The sequence below is a fragment of the Rhinoderma darwinii genome, chromosome 3, assembly GCF_050947455.1.
Source record: "Rhinoderma darwinii isolate aRhiDar2 chromosome 3, aRhiDar2.hap1, whole genome shotgun sequence".
In the NCBI taxonomy this organism is placed as follows: domain Eukaryota; kingdom Metazoa; phylum Chordata; class Amphibia; order Anura; family Rhinodermatidae; genus Rhinoderma; species Rhinoderma darwinii.
In genome coordinates this window covers 303,824,855-303,845,508 of record NC_134689.1, presented here as the reverse complement: position 1 = coordinate 303,845,508, position 20,654 = coordinate 303,824,855, and the positions used below count along the sequence as shown (strand labels likewise).

General features: G+C 45.3%; 1 protein-coding gene across 2 annotated transcripts in view; it reads left to right on the top strand.

Moving 5' to 3' along the window:
- The window catches only part of POLG (DNA polymerase gamma, catalytic subunit), an 87,049-nt gene that overhangs the window by 52,601 nt on the left and 13,794 nt on the right, over positions 1-20,654 (top strand). For both annotated transcript variants that reach the window (XM_075858179.1, XM_075858180.1), the window contains exon 19: positions 8,164-8,329. In XM_075858179.1, the coding sequence (XP_075714294.1) occupies positions 8,164-8,329 (166 nt within the window). The remainder of the gene's footprint in view (positions 1-8,163; positions 8,330-20,654) is intronic.

The window sequence follows — 20,654 nt, the reverse complement described above, 5'->3', positions numbered from 1 at the left end:
TATTTCAGTAATTCAATTCAAAAAGTGAAACTCCTATATTATATAGATTCATTACACACAGAGTGATCTATTTCCAGCATTTTATTATTTTAATGTTGATGATTATGGCAACAGTTAATGAAAACCCAAAATTTAGTCTCAGAAAATTAGAATATTATATAAGACCAATTTCAAAAATGATTTTTAATACCGAAATGTGGCCTACTGAAAAGTATGTACAGTATATGCCCTCAATACTTGGTCGGGGCTCCTTTTGCTTGAATTACTGCATCAATGCGGCGTGGCATGGAGGCGATCAGCCTGTGGCACTGCTGAGGTGTTATGGAAGCCCAGGTTGCTTTGATAGTGGCCTTCAGCTCCTCTGCATTGTTGGGTCTTGTGTCTCCCATCTTCCTCTTGACCATACCCTATAGATTCTCTATGGGGTTTAGGTCAGGCGAGTTTGCTGGCCAATCAAGCGCAGTGATACTGTGGTTATTAAACCAGGTATTGGTACTTTTGGCAGTGTGGGCAGGTGCCAAGTCCTGCTGGAAAATGAAATCAGCATCTCCATAAAGCTAGTCAGCAGATTGAAGCATGACGTGATGTAAAATTTCCTACTAGACGGCTGCGTTGACTCTGGACTTGATATAACACAGTGGACCAACACCAGCAGATGACACGGCCCCCAAACCATCACTGACTGTGGAAACTTCACACTGGACCGCAAGCAACTTGGATTGATGCCTCTCCACTCTTCCTCCAGACTCTGGGACTTTGATTTCCAAATGAAATGCAAAATTTACTTTTATCTGAAAACAGGACTTTGGACCACTGAGCAATAGTGTTGGTCCACTGTATTATATCAAGTCCAGAGTCAACGCAGCCGTCTACCAGGAAATAGTAGTGTTTTTTTAAATTGTTTATTTATTTATGAAAATTATTAAAATAGGGATTTTACTATGCTGGAACCATTTTCATAAATAATTTTTTTTAAAACGGCGTTGCCCCCACCCCAATTTCCACAATCAGTCAAGGAAAACCAACAGCTGCAGTCTGATATCAGGATGGGAAGGCCCATGGCTATTGGTCCCTTCCCATCCTAAAAATACCAGCCTGTGGCCACCACCCCGACGGCTGCCCGTCACATCAGTTGGGCCGCTCCTAATGGTTCCCTTCTCTTCCTGATACTCATGGTGCGCTGGGTACCGGGGTAATAGTATGGAGGGGTTAGTGTCAGTCAAAGGTGAACACCTCTGGCTGACACTAAGCCCTAGCGATAGTAATGGAGGTGTCAGTCAGACACCTCCATTACGAATGTTGGTACACAGTAAAAAAAACAAAAACTGTTGAAATAAAACTCCCCCACTACAGCCCTCTTTCACCATTTTATTTCAAATAAATGAATCCCAGTGCGATCTGACATAGTCCAACGCAAGGAACCCTGTAAAAAAAAACTGGAGACCATAAAATACATAACAAGGTTACAAACATACAGCGCTATACTTATCTACAGAAGATGAGTCCTGATGTCGCCGGCATTGTCTTCATACCTCTCTCTGCACTGATGCTGCTCTAGTCGGAAAACCTGCAAAGTAACCAGCAGGGGAAACGTCAGTAGCGATGGATCAGCACTGACGTCATCAGCGCTGGTCTATCCGAAGACGGTGAAGGAGGAAGAGGGGGCGTGTCTCAGACTTGCATCTTATGCTCCCTACACAAGCTTTGTTTTTTCCTCCCTGCCTTTCAAGAGCCATAACTTTTTTATTTTTCTGTCGATATAGCTGTATGAGGGCTTTTTTCTTTATTTTTTTTGCTGCACGAATTTTAATTTTTAATGCCACCATTTTATCTACTCAAACGTTAAAAAAAAATTTTTGGGTGTGAAATGGAAAAAAAACGGCAATTCCTCCAATGGTTTTTGGGTTTTAGTTTTTACGACATTCATTGTGTGGTAAAAATGACACGTTAAAAATCGCTAGTCAATACGATTTATATAAATTTATATATATATTTTTATGGTTTACTATTACAAAATTAAAAAATTTGATAAAAATATATTTGTTTGGTGTCGCAATATTCTTAGACCCATACATTTTTTTATTTTTCTTCCTTCAATGGAGCTGTGTTAGGGTATGTTCACACGTAGTCAACAAAAACGTCTGAAAATCCAGAGCTGTTTTCAAGGGAAAACAGACCCTGCTTTTCAGACGTTTTTTTACCAACTCGCATTTTTCGCGGCGTTTTCACGCCGTTTTCGCAGCGTTTTTTACGTCCGTTTTTGGAGCTGTTTTCATTGGAGTCTATGAGAAAACCGCTCCAAAAACGTCCAAAGAAGTGTCCTGCACTTCTTTTTACGAGGCGTAATTTTACGCGTCGTAATTGCCGTACGACGCGTAAAATTACGCGTCGTGTGGACAATACAGCGTTATACCCATAGAAAGTAATGGGCAGATGTTTGACGACGTATTTGAGACATATTTCCAGACGTAAAACGAGGCAAAATACGCCTCGTATACGTCTGAAATTTGGCCGTGTGAACATACCCTTAGGGCTTGATTTTTGCGAGGTGAGCTATAGGTTTTTTTTGGTACTATTTTGGGGAGATCGTGACCAAAAAACAGCAATTCGGTTATTTAGTTTTTTTACGGTGTTCATTGTGAGAAATAATGTTATATTGTAATATTTCGGATCATTACGGGAATACCAATTGTTTTATTTTTTAATTGTTTATATTATTTTATGTTCGAGTGAGGTGTCTTCTGTAATATACAACTGTCACCCGCTCTGTATGGCACGGGCTCAGCTCATGTAGATGCCCCCCCCCCCCCTCCAGACTATGGTGAGATACACTATATGGACAAAAGTATTGGGACACTTACAAGAGCTTTTATGGCATTCCATTCTAAATCCATCGGCATTAATATGGAGTTGCTCCCCCTTTTGCAGATAAAACAGCTTCCACTCTTCTGGGAAGGTTTTCTTCAAGATTTTGGAGGTTGTCTGTGGGAATTTTTGCCCATCCATCTAGAAGAGCATTTGTGAGGTCAGACACTGATGTTGGATGAGAAGGTCTGGCTCACAATCTCCGTTCTAGTTCATCCCAAAGGTGTTGGATAGGGTTGAGGTCAGGGCTCTGTGTGGGCCAGTCAAGTTCTTCCACACCAAACTCACCCAACCATGTCTTTATGGACCTTGCTTTGTGCACTGGGGCACAGTCATGCTGAAACAGAAAAGGACCTTCCCCAAACTGTTCTCACAAAGTTGGAAGCATACAATTGTTCAACATGTCTTGGTTTGCTGAAGCATTAAGATTTCCCTTCACTGGAACGAAGGGGCCTAGACCAACCTCTGAAAAAACAACTCCATAGCATTATCCCTCCTCCACCAAACTCTACAGTTGGCACAATGCAGTCAGGCAGGTAACGTTCTCCTGACATCCAAACCCAGACTCGTCCATCAGACTGCCAGATAGATATGCGTGATTCATCGATCCACAGAACACATTTCCATTGCTCCAGAGTCCAGTGGCGGCGTGCTTTACACCACTCCATCCGACGCTTGGCATTGTGCTTGGTTATATAAGGTTTGCATGCAGCTGCTCAGCACTAGAAACCCATACCATGGAACTACTGTCGCACAGTTTTTGTGCGGATGTTCAGGGCCGCCATCAGGAATTTCTGGGCCCCATACAGCCAAGATGTCTGGGGGCCCCCCTCCATTACCGGGGGTGGGCAACGGAAAGTGTGGCGCTCACGTTTGAACGTTATACGCATTAACTGATTTTGGTGCTGATGTCAATTACATTGAAGGAAACCATGGAGCCGGCAGTGACCGGTTAATGCTCTGGATTTTAATCTATTTAGCTAAAACTTATCCGACAGTATGGCATACAGTGGGATACGTCGCCCGGGGAATGGCTCAGGGGAAACTCCTGAAGTCACTGTCCATGAATATAGCTGGAGCCTTCTACTAGCGCTCTGCCCAGGGACTCTGGCACTTTTCCTGATGTCCATATACGTAATGTGACATCCGAAGCTTTGCAAGGCCTGAGTACACGACCCGAGCGTCGGCAACACTCTGGCCAGGGATTCCGGCCCTGGAAAATCCCCTGATGTCACTTTACATATATGGACAGTGATGTCAGGAGCTTTCCCAGGGATAAAGTCCACGGGTAGAGCACTTGTGATGCTGCCTGGGGACTCCGGAATAACAAAGTCTACTACGCCATTTCATCCTTCAAAAATAAGGTAAACCGACGTCCACCAGCCCGACATAGGCTAAAAGGATATAATGGAGCCCTGTGAATTATCGTCTACGTTGTTTATACTGTAAGGTAGGAGATTACCTGACGTTCACGATAAACTTAGGGCAACAACACGATGTGAAGGGGGAAGGGAGGGGGCAGCGCTTGTGAGGATGTAAGGAGCACCAATGCTCCGCTCTTACGTTGCCATTAAAGTTCCACAGCAAAAATCGGAGGCTTTCCCTTTGATTCCTGGCGCACATGCTACAAGCGTGTAGCAGATCCGCACGAGAATAAGGCCCTGTTCACACAGAGTTTTTTGCCACATTTTTTTCAGCGGAAACCGCGTTGGAAACCGTGGCAAAAAACGTCCGAAATCGCCTCCTCTTTTTTTCAACGGGAGACAAAGGCGTTTTTTTCCACACGTTACAATTCTGCAACATTAGGGTATGTTCACACAGCTTATTTTCGGCCGTTTTTCTGGCCGTAAACGTCCGAAATAGCAGAAGCAGAACGCCTCCAAACATCTGCCCATTGATTTCAATGAGAAAAAAATGGCGGTGTTCCGACGGGCAGTTTTTTTTACAACGGCCACGAAAAAGAAGTGCAGGTCACTTCTTTAGACATTTCTGGAGCCGTTTTTCATTGACTCTATAGAAAAACAGCTCCAAAAATGGCCGTGAAAAACACGAGTTTGCTTAAAAAACTTCTGAAAATCAGGAGCTGTTTTCCCTTGAATATCTCCGTATTTTTAGACTCTTTTTGCTAATTGTGTGAACATACCCTAATAAGCATGCAGCTGATTTAACCCCTTCCCTCCTCAGCCATTTTTTGGATTTTAACTTTTGTTTTTTCCGCTCCACCTTCCAAAAGCTATAATTTTTTTTACTTGAGGGCTTGTTTTTTGTGGGACAAGTTGTAGTTTTTCATGGCACCATTTATTGTACCGCATAATGTACTGGGAAGCTTCAAAAAATTATTTGTGGGGTGAAATGCTGCACGTGCATGAGGTTCTGACAAACCCCATTCACATGACTTGGGGCTTATTCAGACTAACGTGTTAATTGTCCGTTTTTTTAATGGCCGTCACACGGCTGCATCTATGGGGTTATTCACATGGTCGTTGTTCTAACGGACCATGTGAAGGGCCTGTAAAAAAATAGGACATGACCTATTTTTGTGCGTTTTCACGGATCCCTCAATAGACTCAAGTCTATGAGGGATCTGTGAAAACGGGTCCCGCACGGCTGCAAATCGGCCACGAAAAACGGCCGTTCACGTCTGATTTCACACACGTTGGTCTGAATATCGCCTTAGGCCTTATTCACAAAAACGTGTCCGTTTTGCCTCGCGCAAAAAACTCTGCGATTTGCGCGCGCAAAAGTTCTGTGTGGCATCTGTATATGGTGCGTGGCTGCGTGATTTTCGCGCAGCCGGCATCATTATGACACTCTGTTTTGATGTTACAACACCGTAAAGAAGGAGGGGCTTTTATGTTTCCCTTCACTTCTTTACCTACTGTAGCGCGAATCACGCGCGTCACCCGGAAGTGCGTCCGTGTGCCGTGCGCGATTTGCACGCACCCAATGACTTCAATGGGTGCGTGCTGCGCGAAACACGGGCAAGTATAGGACATGTCGTGAGTTTTACGCAGCGCACACACGCTGAGTGAAATTCACTGACAGTCTGAATGGCCCCATTCACTAACATAGGTCCGTGCGACGTAATAAGTATCACGGACGTATGACACGTTCGTGAATAAGGCCTTATATTGTAATTTGTAGTGAATTTTCAGTGCGCAATCCGCACCAAAAATAGGAGGCAAGTAAGTGGCCTTATTCAGACGTCCATGTTCGGTTTGTGATATACGGACCGTGTATCGGCCATATTTCCCGGACCGACCACAGTTCAGGGAGCCGGGTTTCTAGCATCACAGTTATCTATGATCATAGTCCCTCCCTTCCCGTGGGAATACTGTCCCCGATCCCGTACTGAAAGCATCATTACAGTATGGGACAGTATTCCCGCGGAGAGGCAAGGACTCCCAGCAACACTGATAACTATGATGCTAGGAGTCCGGCTCCATGAATTGTGGTCAGCCTTGGAAATATGTCACGGACCGAACGCGGCCGTCTGAATAAGGCCTTAGTCTAGTTACACAGTGCGGTGAAATACCATTTTTTTGCCACAATTTTTGCAAAATTGCGGCAAAAACGTGATTTGACCTCACTGTGAGAACATAGCCTAAGAGCACTTTTAAAAGTTTTGTATCCTTTTTTTCTATGCAATTTTCTTAATTGCGGCACAAATCACGCGGTTTTGCCGCGATTTTTATATAATTGTGGCAAAACGGCGCCATTTTTGCCGCGATTACGAAAATCGCGGCAAGGAAAACGAGAAAATACCAAAAAACATTTTAACATACTTTACACATACTAGAAATGGGGTCAGGGGGAATGGGAAGCAGGATGGATAGGGGAAAATACTCACCAGCCTGCAGGTCCGGTCAGCAGTGTTGGGGGGCGGGATCTCCACACGGAGCTTCAGCACATGCTGCATCTTCCCCATCCAGAACATGAAGCTGCAGCAGGTATGCAAGGGGTGCCGCGAGCGTTGCTAGGGGGGTGCCGCGGGCGTTAGGGGCGGGGCGCGAGCGTTGCGAGGGGCGGGCCCGCGAGCGCTGCGAGGGGGGGGCCCGCGAGCGTTGCGAGGGGGGGGCCCGCGAGCGTTTTGCGAGGGGGGGGCCCGCGAGCGTTGCGAGGGGGGGCCCGCGAGGGGGGGGGGCCCGCGAGGGTGGCGAGGGGGGGGGGGGGCCCGCGAGCGCTGCGAGGGGGGGGCCCGCGAGCGTCGCGAGGGGGGGGCCCGCGAGGGGGGCGACAGTCCGAGGGGGGGGCGACGGCATCCCGGCGGGTCCCTTTTCTTCATCCATGTGGCCGGGCCCCTGACGGGAGTACCAGTACTACCCGCCTGATGGCGGCCCTGCGGATGTTAATACCAGATAAAGTTTGGAGCTCTGCAGTTATTGAGTCAGCTGAGCGTTGGCGACTTTTATGCACTATGCGCCTCAGCACTTGGCGACCCTGCTCTAACTTTGCAGAAATACCACTCACAGTTGACCATTAAATATCTAGGAGGGAAGAAATGACTGTTGCAACGGTGGCATTTTATTACTGTACTACGGTGGACTTCAGTGAGCTCTTTAGAACGATCCATTCCTTCACAAATGTTTGTAAAGGCGACTGCATGGCGAGGCGCTGGATTTTATACACCTGTGGCAATGGGACTGAATGAAACACCGAAATCAATGATTAAGCTGTGTTCCAATAATTTTGTCCATATACTATATTTTCTATCATGTCATTATTACAAGTGGGTCCCAATATACTTCTGTAAGTGCAGTTGCACACCGATATTGGGCCGTGAAAAACGGTCTGTGTGTTGGCTGCATTTCCCGGACAAACCGCGGTACAGGTGAACGGGACTCCTGGCATCATAGACATTTTATGATGCTAGGAGTCCCTGCCTCCCCACAGAACTGCTGTTCCGTACTGAACAAAATGATTTAGTACAGAACAGCAGTTCCACTGGAAGGCAGGGACTCCTAGCATCATAAAATGTCTATTATGTATCGTGGTCGGGCCGGGAAATGTGGCCGACACTCGGAGCGTTTCTCGGTCGCGTGCAATAGCTCTAAGGGTATGTTCACACGCTGAGTCAAAAATGGCTGAAAATTAAGGTGCTGTTCTCAGAATGTTAATATAAACTAAAGATGTCTCTTTTCTGCTTCACTGTTCTTGTATACAGACTGCTTATAGCAAAATATTGGCATTGTGGAGTAGAAAGTCATTTCAGAAAATGGACTTGTATTTTTCATTGACATCACTACTAGTACATTGTAAAATGAATGCATACTCAGGTTATATTTGTTTTTACAACAGCTCCAGGAGGAAATGGAACTTGATAAATGGAAAAATTTGGACTGGAGGTACAGAGTCACAAATGTTTAACAAGCTGGAGAGCATAGCTATGAATCCTTCCCCCAGTACTCCTGTCCTAGGATGTCGCATCAGCAGAGCACTAGAACCTGCAGCTGTAAAAGGAGAGGTAATCGATCACAATGTTATCTGTTCACTGCTAACAGCAAAACAAGGGGGAGAATTTCCTCCAGCTCACCTAGTCACAGGTAGGGTGGTCAGCACACGGATCCTCGTGTCGGCACACGCAGAGGGATAAGGCAGAAAAAAGAAGGTTGGAACCAGCGCTGGGAATAATGATTCTGTTTAAAACAGGAAACTATTTCCAAGTTTTAATGTTGATTTGAATAAAAACAGTGAACAGAAAAATGGTGGTGACGGGCAGGTAATGTCCAAAAGTTCAGGGGGTGTTGAGAGATAGGCGGTAGCCTACGCGTTTCAGACCCTATCTGGGTCCTTAGTCATGGCTTGTAATCATTATTCCCAGCGCTGGTTCCAACCTTCTTTTTTCTGCCACTGCTAACAGCCTTAGGCCCTATGCACACGGCCGTGCCCGTAATCACGGTCCGCGATTATGGGCACGGCTGGCGGCCGCGGACAGCCACCCGCATTTTCGGCCCATGCTCCCATACAAAGTATTGGAGCACGATCCGTAAAAAGCAAAAGATAAGACATGTCTTATCTTTTGCGGAGGCTTTCTAAGGCCCGGACACCTTCCCACAAATATACGAGAAGGTGTCTGTGGTCAATAGAAATGAATGGGTCCGTAATTGTGCACTGTAATTTGCGGTCCGCAATTATGGACCAGATCTATGGTGTGCAAGGGGCCTTAGGCTAGGTTCACACGTCACGGTCAAAGTATTTTTTTTTTTTTTTGCTGTGACCTTGGCATAACTGTTTTTTCCTGCAATTTTCACAAAATCGCAGCAAAATGGCGTGATTTTGCAGAAAATCTAGGCAAAAAACGCGTTTTAACCGCAACTTATAAACCCAGCCTTACGGCCAATTCAGATAAGTGATGTTCATGTCCGGGTGATGTTCGACTGTATTACTGAAAGCACACTGACTCAACACAGACACATTAATGTCAATGGCCTCATTTAAATATTACATTTTCCACACGGACTATCGGTTTCTGCAGAGAAAATCGCAGCTTGCACTAGTTTGCTCCGATTCTCGGGTTAAACTTGCCCATTGAAGTTAATTAGTTAGTGAAAAAATGGAAACGCACACTGGTGCTATCCGAGTGAGGTTAGTTTTTTTGCTGATTAATTGATAGGAGATGATGAAAAAAAGGCAGTCAGTCTTTCTGACGGTCGTGAAAAACTGATCATCACTGGTGCTACACTGACATTAAAAACTGACACATGGAACACACTGACATAATACTGATCCAACTCTGATGGAAATTTGCCAATTTTTTCCTGATCAAACATGGATGAGTTTCACAACGCCTGTCTGAATAAGCTCTTAAAAGTGAATCATTTATAGGTCCAAAATTAATGTGCAGATTAATTTCCTTACAGTAAATTGATCCGCAGTAGATTACAGTACGGGACAGTATTTCCGCGGAGAGGCAGGGACTCCTACCATCAGGGCTGGTTTTAGACAAAGTGGGGCCCTGGGCAAAGCTAAAAGTGGGCCCCAAATGCTGAATTAGGGCCTGTTCACCTCAGCGTCGGGGTTCCGTTGATGGCTTCTGTCAGACCTTTCCGTGAGGGGAACCCATAAACGCAAACCAACTGAAACCATAGTTACTGAATAATACCGCCACACCGTAACCACCTAGTGTCTGAATAATACCCCCATACTGTTACTGAATAATACCACCACACCATAACCACCTAGTGACTGAATAATACCCCCATACTGTTACTGAATAATACCGCCACACCGTAACCACATAGTGACTTAATAATACCCCCATACTGGTGCTGAATAAAAAAACACTATACAAAGACCAATATTACCACCATATAGTGGTAGATGCCAGTTACAGTGAAGGAAATAAGTATTTGATCCCTTGCTGATTTTGTAAGTTTGCCCACTGTCAAAGACATGAACAGTCTAGAATTTTTAGGCTAGGTTAATTTTAACAGTGAGAGATAGATTATATATAAAAAAAATAAAAATAAAAAGAAAATCACATTGTCAAAATTATATATATTTATTTGCATTGTGCACAGAGAAATAAGTATTTGATCCCTTTGGCAAACAAGACTTAATACTTGGTGGCAAAACCCTTGTTGGCAAGCACAGCAGTCAGACGTTTTTTGTAGTTGATGATGAGGTTTGCACACATGTTAGATGGAATTTTGGCCCACTCCTCTTTGCAGATCATCTGTAAATCATTAAGATTTCGAGGCTGTCGCTTGGCAACTCGGATCTTCAGCTCCCTCCATAAGTTTTCGATGGGATTAAGGTCTGGAGACTGGCTAGGCCACTCCATGACCTTAATGTGTTTCTTTTTGAGCCACTCCTTTGTTGCCTTGGCTGTATGTTTCGGGTCATTGTCGTGCTGGAAGACCCAGCCACGAGCCATTTTTAATGTCCTGGTGGAGGGAAGGAGGTTGTCACTCAGGATTTGACGGTACATGGCTCCATTCATTCTCCCATTGATGCGGTGAAGTAGTCATGTGCCCTTAGCAGAGAAACACCCCCAAAACATAATGTTTCCACCTCCATGCTTGACAGTGGGGACGGTGTTCTTTGGGTCATAGGCAGCATTTCTCTTCCTCCAAACACGGCGAGTTGAGTTAATGCCAAAGAGCTCAATTTTAGTCTCATCTGACCACAGCACCTTCTCCCAATCACTCTCAGAATCATCCAGATGTTCATTTGCAAACTTCAGACGGGCCTGTACATGTGCCTTCTTGAGCAGGGGGACCTTGCGGGCACTGCAGGATTTTAATCCATTAGGCGTAATGTGTTACCAATGGTTTTCTTGGTGACTATGGTCCCAGCTGCCTTGAGATCATTAACAAGTTCCCCCCGTGTAGTTTTCGGCTGAGCTCTCACCTTCCTCAGGATCAAGGATACCCCACGAGGTGAGATTTTGCATGGAGCCCCAGATCGATGTTGATTGACAGTCATTTTGTATGCCTTCCATTTTCTTACTATTGCGCCAACAGTTGTCTCCTTCTCACCTACGTCTTACTTATGGTTTTGTAGCCCATTCCAGCCTTGTGCAGGTCTATGATCTTGTCCCTGACATCCTTAGAAGGCTCTTTGGTCTTGTCCATGTTGTAGAGGTTAGAGTCAGACTGATTAATTGAGTCTGTGGACAGGAGTCTTTTATACAGGTGACCATTTAAGACAGCTGTCTTTAATGCAGGCACCTAGTTGATTTGGAGCGTGTGACTGGTCTGGAGGAGGCTGAACTCTTAATGGTTGGTAGGGGATAAAATAATTATTTCTCTTTGCATAATGCAAATAAATATATATAATTTTGACTATGTGATTTTCTGTTTTTTCTTTTATATAATCTATCTCTCACTGGTAAAATTAACCTAGCCTAAAAATTCTAGACTGTTCATGTCTTTGACAGTGGGCAAACTTACAAAATCAGCAAGGGATCAAATACTTATTTTTTTAACTGTATACATGGGAATTCTGCAGACAATAGAAGTTATTACAGCACATTTATATCTAGTGACTCACAGGTGATGTTTTCTCTGATTAGAGTCGTTCACTTTCCCTTTTTTTCTCCATCTGGCCCAGACCACTGTGACTACTTATTCCAGCCACGACTCATCTCTGCAGAATTTGACACACGCATGTTGGTTTCTCGTTTTCCCAGCGTACACCACACCTATACCTCATCCTCTAAACAAACTCCTAATCCACAGTGCCCCAGATGACAATGATTCCTCAGTGCTCGACACAATAAAAGTGCCCCATCAGTAACCGTGCCTCCTGTAGATAGCACCACACACAGCCCCCTGTAGATAGCGCCACACACAGCCCCCCTGTAGATAGCGCCACACACAGCTCCCCTGTAGATAGCGCCACACAGCCCTCCCCCAATTAAATAGTGCCACACAGCCCCCCCACTTAGTATAGTGCCACACAGCGCCCCCACTTAGTATAGTGCCACACAGCACCCCCACTTAGTATAGTGCCACACAGCACCCCCACTTGTATATGGTGCCACACAGCTTCCCTTGTATATAGTGCCACACAGCCCTCCCCTTGTATATAGTGCCACACAGCCCTCCCCTTGTATATAGTGCTACACAGCCCGCTCTTGTATAAAGTGCCACACAGCCCCCCCTGAATATAGTGCTACACAGCCCCCCTCTTGTATATAATGCCACACAGCGCCCCTCCCTTGTATATAGTGCCACACAGCCCCCCCCCTACGTATATAGTGGCACACAGCCCCCAAAAAATAATATTGTACTTACCTGGTTCTCGTGACGGATGGAGCGCTGCACAGGCTCCGGTCGGTACGCATACGCAGACCAGCGTGATGCAGTGACGTCATCACGCCGGCCTGCAAAGGGAGTCTTCCCGTTGTCTTATAGGCTGCAGGCCACGTTAGTATAGTTATTAGTTATAGTTACTATAGTATTCATTTGTAGTATTCATTTCTGAGGAAGCAGATACAAGTGAATGTGGCGGGCTCCCTCCGGTGCTAGTGACGCCACACAGCATGAAAGGGCCCGTGCAGCCGCGGGCCCTAAGAGGATGGGGTGGGGGCCCTGGGTCGTCCCCCCCCCCCCACCTAACGCCACCCTGCCTAGCATCATAGATAACTATGATGCTAGGAACTCCGGCTCCTTGAACTGTGTTCGGTCCTGGAAATGTGGCTGACATACGGTCCATGTATCGCGGACCAAATGCGGTCGTGTGCGTGAAGCCTTAGCATAGAGTTGTTTTTTTTGTATAGGATAGGGCATGCTGCTTTTTTTCCCGCGATCGGTCAAAAAACACCAGGGGAAAAAATGCCTCTGCCTCCTATTGAAAATGAATAGGGAAAGATTTGGGGCGTTTTTGTCGCTAGTTCTGACCCGGATCCTACATCAAAACCGGTGTGTGATCTGAGCCCTAAATGGTATAGCCAACATTGCTACGCAGCTATTGCGAGCATCTACAGCCACAGCATACGCAGTAATTGTATTCCTGCAGATTATTCCTCTCATGATAGACAGAGTATCTGTTATTCCTACACAATTATCGCAAGCGTCAGCAACCACATTCCCCCTTATTTAGACAGAGTATTGTGATATGCAGATTACCCTCTTTTGGCTAGATGGTGTATTTGATGGCTCCTAGAGGCGAAACGTCCCATCCCACCTCTGGTCCCTTCATTCCAGACTTCAGTCCAAGACTGGACAAGATTATCTCTAAGGCTACTGGCAGCAAGAGCTCTGATTTGCACCAGGATAGACCCTGACACTCAGAAACTCACACCAGCCAGACATATGGGTCAGGAAAGAGGGCCCCTAGGGCTACGAAATAGAGCCTGTTTTCAGACCCCAAGACTGCTCATTTAGTCCATTTTTCCTAGCAATTGTGTTGTGGACTACATCCTCCCCCAGGGCGTAATATTCCCCATTCCTATGAACCTCAATCGTTTATCTAAGTCTGACATTTTCAGATGTGTCACAGAGTACGGGGATCGAGCTTTCCTTCCTCAGTGGATTTCAGAACTTCAAATCCCATTTTTCAGCCTACTAGTGGTTCTTCAGGTTTTCCTTTGGCCTGGCAACTGCTCCTTGTGTCCTCATGAAAGTGCTTGCCACAACCATGGTAGTTCTCCAGTCCACTGTTTTCAGTTTTATTATATATTGACGATTTCCTGAGGAAGCCCCCCACACTCAGAGGTTTTGGATAGCTTTCCAACTATCCTCGATGCTCTTGCTTCTCCCTCAGCCTCGCTGGATCATTGTATTTTTTCCCACTTGGCAATACATCATTCACCCCAGTGAACGCTCTCCTCTCCAAACATTTCCTAGGTCTGTCTATTATTCTTGGGACCCCCCCATCATGTTGGAAAAAATGTTCACTCCTATTCAGGCTGCCAATGCTACTGTGCTCAACTACTTGAACTATCAGGGTGATCTTGTGGGTTGCAAGCCATGTTCTGGCTCCATCTGCTTCCCACATTCCGTCACTGGTCTAAGGGATAGCAGGCTTTGGGCCTGTTCACATCAGCATCCCTTTGCGTTGAGGGGTCCCGTCTGAGGTTTCCGTCGGGGGAACCCCTCAACAGAAAGGCAAACGGAAACCTTAGCTTCCGTTTGCATCACCATTGATCCAATAGTGATGGAAACTTTGCTAATGGTTTCCGTTTGTCACCGTTGTGACAGGGTTCCATTGTTTTTGATGGAATCAATAGCGCAGTCAGAAAATGTCTGAAACCCGGCGAGTGATTCCTTTATCTTTGGGCAGTATACAATCTGGTCCTTCCCTGGCATCAATTCTTTCTATAGTACATCTTCCCTCCCCTGCCACTTCTCCACAGGTTTTTTAAGCAGATCAAGGCAGAGGTCTTATACCAACAATCCTACCGGACTTGCCTCATCAGGGCGTGATACACACATTATCTCTGCATCTCAGGGTCAACCAACTGTCTCGTGGTTCGGTTATCCATCAGCTTCTTAGAATCACTAAGTATTGACTCCATGACTGTTTATCTGAAGACATTTTCACCATTATGCTGAGGATCAGAAGCTTACCATCTTGTATTCCGACGGAACCTAGCCGTCTTTCTCCCGCTTGTAACTCATTTAACCCATAATTCTTGGGACCTTAGCCTGACCATGGAGCGATGTGAGATCTCTCTCAGCCGGCTTCTTCATGGGTAGCCTTTGTAGTGGCTGTCTATTTTTACCCGACATTTCCCTTTTCTGCCGTTCTCCATCCAGTTTCCTTTTTCCAGCAGAAGGTGGTCCCTCCCATTCTAGGGAATGCTCTCTATGCCATCTGGCTGTTCTTACAGCTTCTCAAAGCTTTCTTTTAAACAGTCTGCTTCTTCTGGTCAGACTATCTTTTCATCCTCCCCGGACTGTATCCAAGGCTACTATATTTTCAGGGATCTGTATGGCCATTTGCTCTGCAATTAGTGCTACATTCAGAGCTCTACTCTCACATCTCATGCGGGGGACTCTCCTTCTACAGGTTTGTGAGGGTGCTACTTGTCCTCTCCCCACACATTACTAAGTTTTATAGGATGCATATCTCGCATCCTACGACTTTTCTCTCGGTCTCATGGTTTTGCAGCAACAGTGCATAGACTGCGCTTCTTGGTTCTTTTTTATGTCCCTGGGGACTGTTTTTGAACATCCAACGACATGGACAAGAAAACTGGAGTTTTATTACTCACCGTAAGTTCTTTTTCTCGTCATGTTCATGAGGGACACAGCACACCCCCAATATTTTCCTTTTAGGTGCTCTGTTTTGCACAAGTGGGGTTTTCATCTCTGGATCTCATGTTTGTTGATCTCATTGTTTGGTGTATATGTTTGGGTTTTTCTCTGATTCTCCCACCGCTTATGTACAAACTGTTTAGCTCAGCGTCTGGAGGAGAGGTATAGCTGGTAGGAGGAGCTAACACTTTTTTTTGCTTAGTGTTCACCTCCTAGTGGTACCAGCTATAACCAAGGTATTTTTTTTTGTGAGATGGGATAAACCAAAAATAGCAATTCTGGCAATGCATTTAGTTCGAGTTAAATAACGTGATCATTTTATAGTTCAGATCGTTACAGTTGTGGCGATACCAATTTTGTGTTTTTTTTTAATTTTTATATATATATATTTATATATATATATATATATATATATATATATATATAAATTTATTTTTTTTACATAATAAACCATTTGTTTGGGGGAAAGTTTTTTTTTTTAACTTTACTCTTTTTATTAATATATATATATTTTTTTAAATATCCTTTTTATTGTCAGTTTTCACATTTTCTTACAAACATTTCACGTAAGAGTTACATCATGAGTGCGCAGCACTCAACTGTCATGGGATTAACTTTTAAATTAAATTCAACATAACATATAAACACACCAACATAGAAACATGGCATAATTGTCGATCTTCAGATGGACCAAACAAACATGACTCCCCCAACTCCAACACCACTTAGATCATCAATGAGTTTCCACTCATCCTTTCTCCCCCAGCTGGTTCACAGTTGCATCCTCCCTAAAACGCCTGCCAAGAGCTGCGTGCAGTACCACTTTGTGTACTGGAAAGGCCTAACAATTTCCGCTATTTCGGCTGTTGTACATTGCGTTTCTATAAATACTTGCCACTTATCAAATAGCTTCTTGGTTCCCGTTTCCTTCCGCCTTTCCACCTCCACCCTCTCAAGAACCAATAACTGTTTCAGCCGTGACACAATCAATTCTAACCCCGGCGTATTTGCCTCTAACCAGTGACTCAGGAGGCATCTCAAAGCTACCAGTAAAATCGTGTGCACCAACACGGGAGGTGATCTTACTCCTCGAGCACCCTCTTCCTCCGGCGGCCGCGCCTGATGGAATAGTAGCGCTTGAGGCGTCATTTGGAGATTCGTTTTCCAATGGTCCTTAATATATTTCTGTACCATCCCCCAAAATCGTTTCGTATGTACACACCCCCACACTCTATGCCACAAATTCGTCAGTGGTGTATTGCACTTGGGACAACTTGTAATGCGATCAGGGAAAGATTGTGAGGGCAAGATATTAAAGCCATATATAGCTGTATGCATCAACTTGAAATAGGTTTCCCTCCAGCTCTCATTTATCACACTCTTCCGTACCGTCTCCCAACCCCCCAGTATGGTCTCTCCTATATCTGGATCCTGAGTCCACCGTTCCCAGCTTTTAAAACTAATCCTTAATTGCGGACGAACAAAACCCTCTCTCAATGCTCTATACATTCCTGAAATGGTCGCCCGCCCAGTTGTTGGACCTATGACCTCATCCAGAGTGTGCGTAGTAGCTTCCTTACTCAAATCCCTGAGCCTGGAGGTACAAAATGTTTGTACCTGAAGTACTTGCAAAAAATTGACTCTATCTACTATGGGCCTGAGTTTAGCGGTGATTTCCTCCCCAGTTAACCACCTCTTTTCCTCTGTATGCATAAGATCCCCTGCGCTACCAATGCCTACCCTCCCCCATGAGGCAATTCCGTCCCCCTTATCCATTCCCGGTAAAAACTCCGGATGACCGCTCAACGGCATATACTTCGATACCAGGTGGGGTAACCCAAACTGCTTACGTACCACTTTCCAAGCTAGAACTGTATCTCTCAATACAATGGAGGTTTTGAGACGGCACGGAAGAGAATCGATTCTACAATGTAACAAAGCTTTCAGGTTCCAGGGTGAAGCATACTCCCCTTCCAGATCTAAATTGGAATAATTGCTTGTTTCATGAAGCCAATCTACTACATGACGCATAAGACAGACCACGTTATAACCCCTGACATTCGGAAAGTTCACACCCCCTTCTTGTTTACCCATCATGAACTTGGTGAGTGCTATGCGCGGCCTTTTTCCTGCCCATATAAATTTAGTGAATGAAGCCGTCAATTTCGAGACATCCACATGCTTCAATAAGAGAGGTAGCGTTTGAAAGGGGTATAGCAATCTAGGAAAACTAACCATCTTGATCAGATGACATCTTCCCAAGAGGGACAACGGCAATTGGCCCCATCTAGTGAGTTCCGCTTGTATTTTTTTTATTAATGGGGGATAATTTAAGCCATACAGAGTGTCTGGTACCCTCCCTATTTTGATACCCAGATAGGTAATGCAGTGTTCCACCGGTGATATCCCGCAACCCAAGGATTGCCAAAAGGTCTTTGGCAATGGCCTGCCCAACTCCAGCAGTTCGCTCTTAGCTATATTGACTTTGTATCCCGAGCATTGCCCAAATTCCTGCAAAAATTGAAAAACCTTCCCTAAATGCTCCTGAGGGTTTGACATAAAAAGTATGACATCATCAGCGAACAGGGCTAATTTCACTGCACAAGATCCCACTTGAATGCCTCTGAACATATCCGATTCCTCCAAGAATCTGGCCATAGGTTCCAATGCTAGATTGAATAGCAGGGGCGACAAGGGGCAACCCTGTCGTGTTCCTTTATGCAATTGGAAGGGATCTGATAGGAACCCCGAGGAGTGAACGCGGGCTATCGTAGGCTCCCTTCAGGAAGACCCGGAAATCTCCCTGAATGTTCATTTTGTCTAGCACCATCCCCAGCCATTCCCATTGTATGTTATCAAAGGCTTTCTCTGCGTCTAGCGCTAAAAGTGCCGGCCTGGTACCTGGCTGGGGATCGTGCCTGACTGTTTCTAGCACCGTCAATACCTTGCGTAAATTTGTCACTGCAGCCCTGCCCTTTACAAAGCCTACCTGAGATTTTCCCACCAGTATGGGTAGATACATAGCCAGTCGATTGGCCAAAATTTTTGTGAGCAATTTCTGATCTTGATCTATCAGCGAGATGGGGCGGTACGACCCCGGGTCAAGAGGATTCTTCCCCTTCTTGGGTAACACCTTTATATGCGCTACCTTGGCCTCTGCTGGTAAAGCTCCCGTTCCTAGTAAAGTATTATAATATGCCACCAAGGTAGGGCGGATTTCTTCTCTCAGAGATTTGAAGAACTCCCCTGTGAATCCATCCGGACCCGGGGCCTTTCCGTTAGATAATGTTTTAATGGCGCTCCAAACTTCCTCTAGTGTAATCTCCGCGCTCAAATGACCATTCTGCTCCTGGGTGAGCCCTGGCAACTTCACCTTCTCCAAAAATTCCCTCCCTTTTTGGAGATCTATGGGTGTTTCTGAGTAAAGGGCTTGGTAATATTTACTTAATATGGTATTGATTTTTTTTGGGTCCGAGGTAGGAGTTCCGTTTGATTCTTTAAGTGTTGTAATATGTGCCGGTGCATACCTCCCCTTTGCTAACCGCGCTAATAATTTGCCCGCCTTATTGCCGAAACGCATTAAATCAGCATCAAATTGGGACCGGTAAATACTCTCTCTTTTGTCTAACCATTGATCAAACTGTCGCTTGGCTTCCTTCCATTCCTCCCCCAATAGCATTGATGGCGAATGTAGGAATGCTGTGTACGCACGCCGTAATCTGTCGCTCGCTGCCTTGTATCCTTCGGTCGTCTTACGTTTAAGATTAGACATATACTGCATGATTTTCCCTCTTATTACCACCTTGGCTGTACGCCAATACAATGACGGTTCCGAGCGATGCGCTACATTATCCCCATCGAATTCCATCCTCCACCCCTTAAGCTTCTGTGTAAAGCCCTCATCCTTTGCCAGAAAAGCGGGAAACCTCCAGATAAAATCCGTTCCTCAAGCTACTGTGTCAGCCAATGTAATGGTAACCGGAGCATGGTCCGAAATAACTAAATCTTCAATTGCCGCTTCACGTAAACGTCGCGCCATTGCGTCACTAACTAACAAATAATCAATACGCGACCATGACTGATGAACATGAGAGAAATGTGTATATTCCCGCGCATCTGGGTGTAAACTCCTCCACGCATCTATTAGGGCCGTGTGTCTTAAAAAGTCGGGCAAGATCTTATCTCTATTTCTCTGCGAACTAGTCCCTGCGCTCCTATCCTCCTTTGAAGACCTTACAGTGTTAAGGTCTCCCCCTAAAATCAAAAACCTAGTGCGATCCTGCTGGAGTTGGGTTTCCAAGTGACCAAAAAAACCAGTGTTAACCGTATTTGGGCCATACACATTATGAATACTGATGGTTTCCCCTGCATGTTCCATCACTAGATGGATCCAACGGCCCTTGTCATCCCGCTCCTGGGACACCAGCGTAAACGCAAAGTTTTTATGTACCAGAATTATAACTCCCGCCTTACCCTCCCTTGCCGATGAGCCAAAAACCTGACCCACCCAGAACTTTTGCAAATACTTAAACTCCGGCTCGGTAAGGTGGGTTTCCTGCAATAGGGCCACATCAGGATGCAATCGTTTCATGTGCCTTAAAAGTTTGGTCCGTTTCTGTGGGGATCTCAGCCCTTTAACGTTCCAAGAAACTATTTTCATGTTATTGAGCTAAAGTGCCTAAAAGTCGTGTGGAGTCCAGGGAGTCAGATCCGTCTTTTCAAAAGAGCCATGTACAAACATTAACATTAACATCATAACCAAACCCTGGCTTGTAAGCCAGAACCAACAATGCCAACCATCCCTTACATAACAAAATCATAAAATCACCTGCGGCAAGGGTTAGCAGTCCCTTAATACCCACTGGTGTATGTGACTTCACTTTTTTCTGTTATGCCAGAACGCGCCCCTCCCTCCCCCTCCCCCCCAGCCTGCCTATATGGCTCCTTCCATGAGGAAGTAACACCTGTCCTTGCCCCCTCAGTACCTCTTTGTCGCCTGCGCACCCTTATGTACATTCCCTTATCATTACTTTTAACAGCCTAGAGTCCGTTAGGATTGCATCCTCACATTTCCCTATGAAC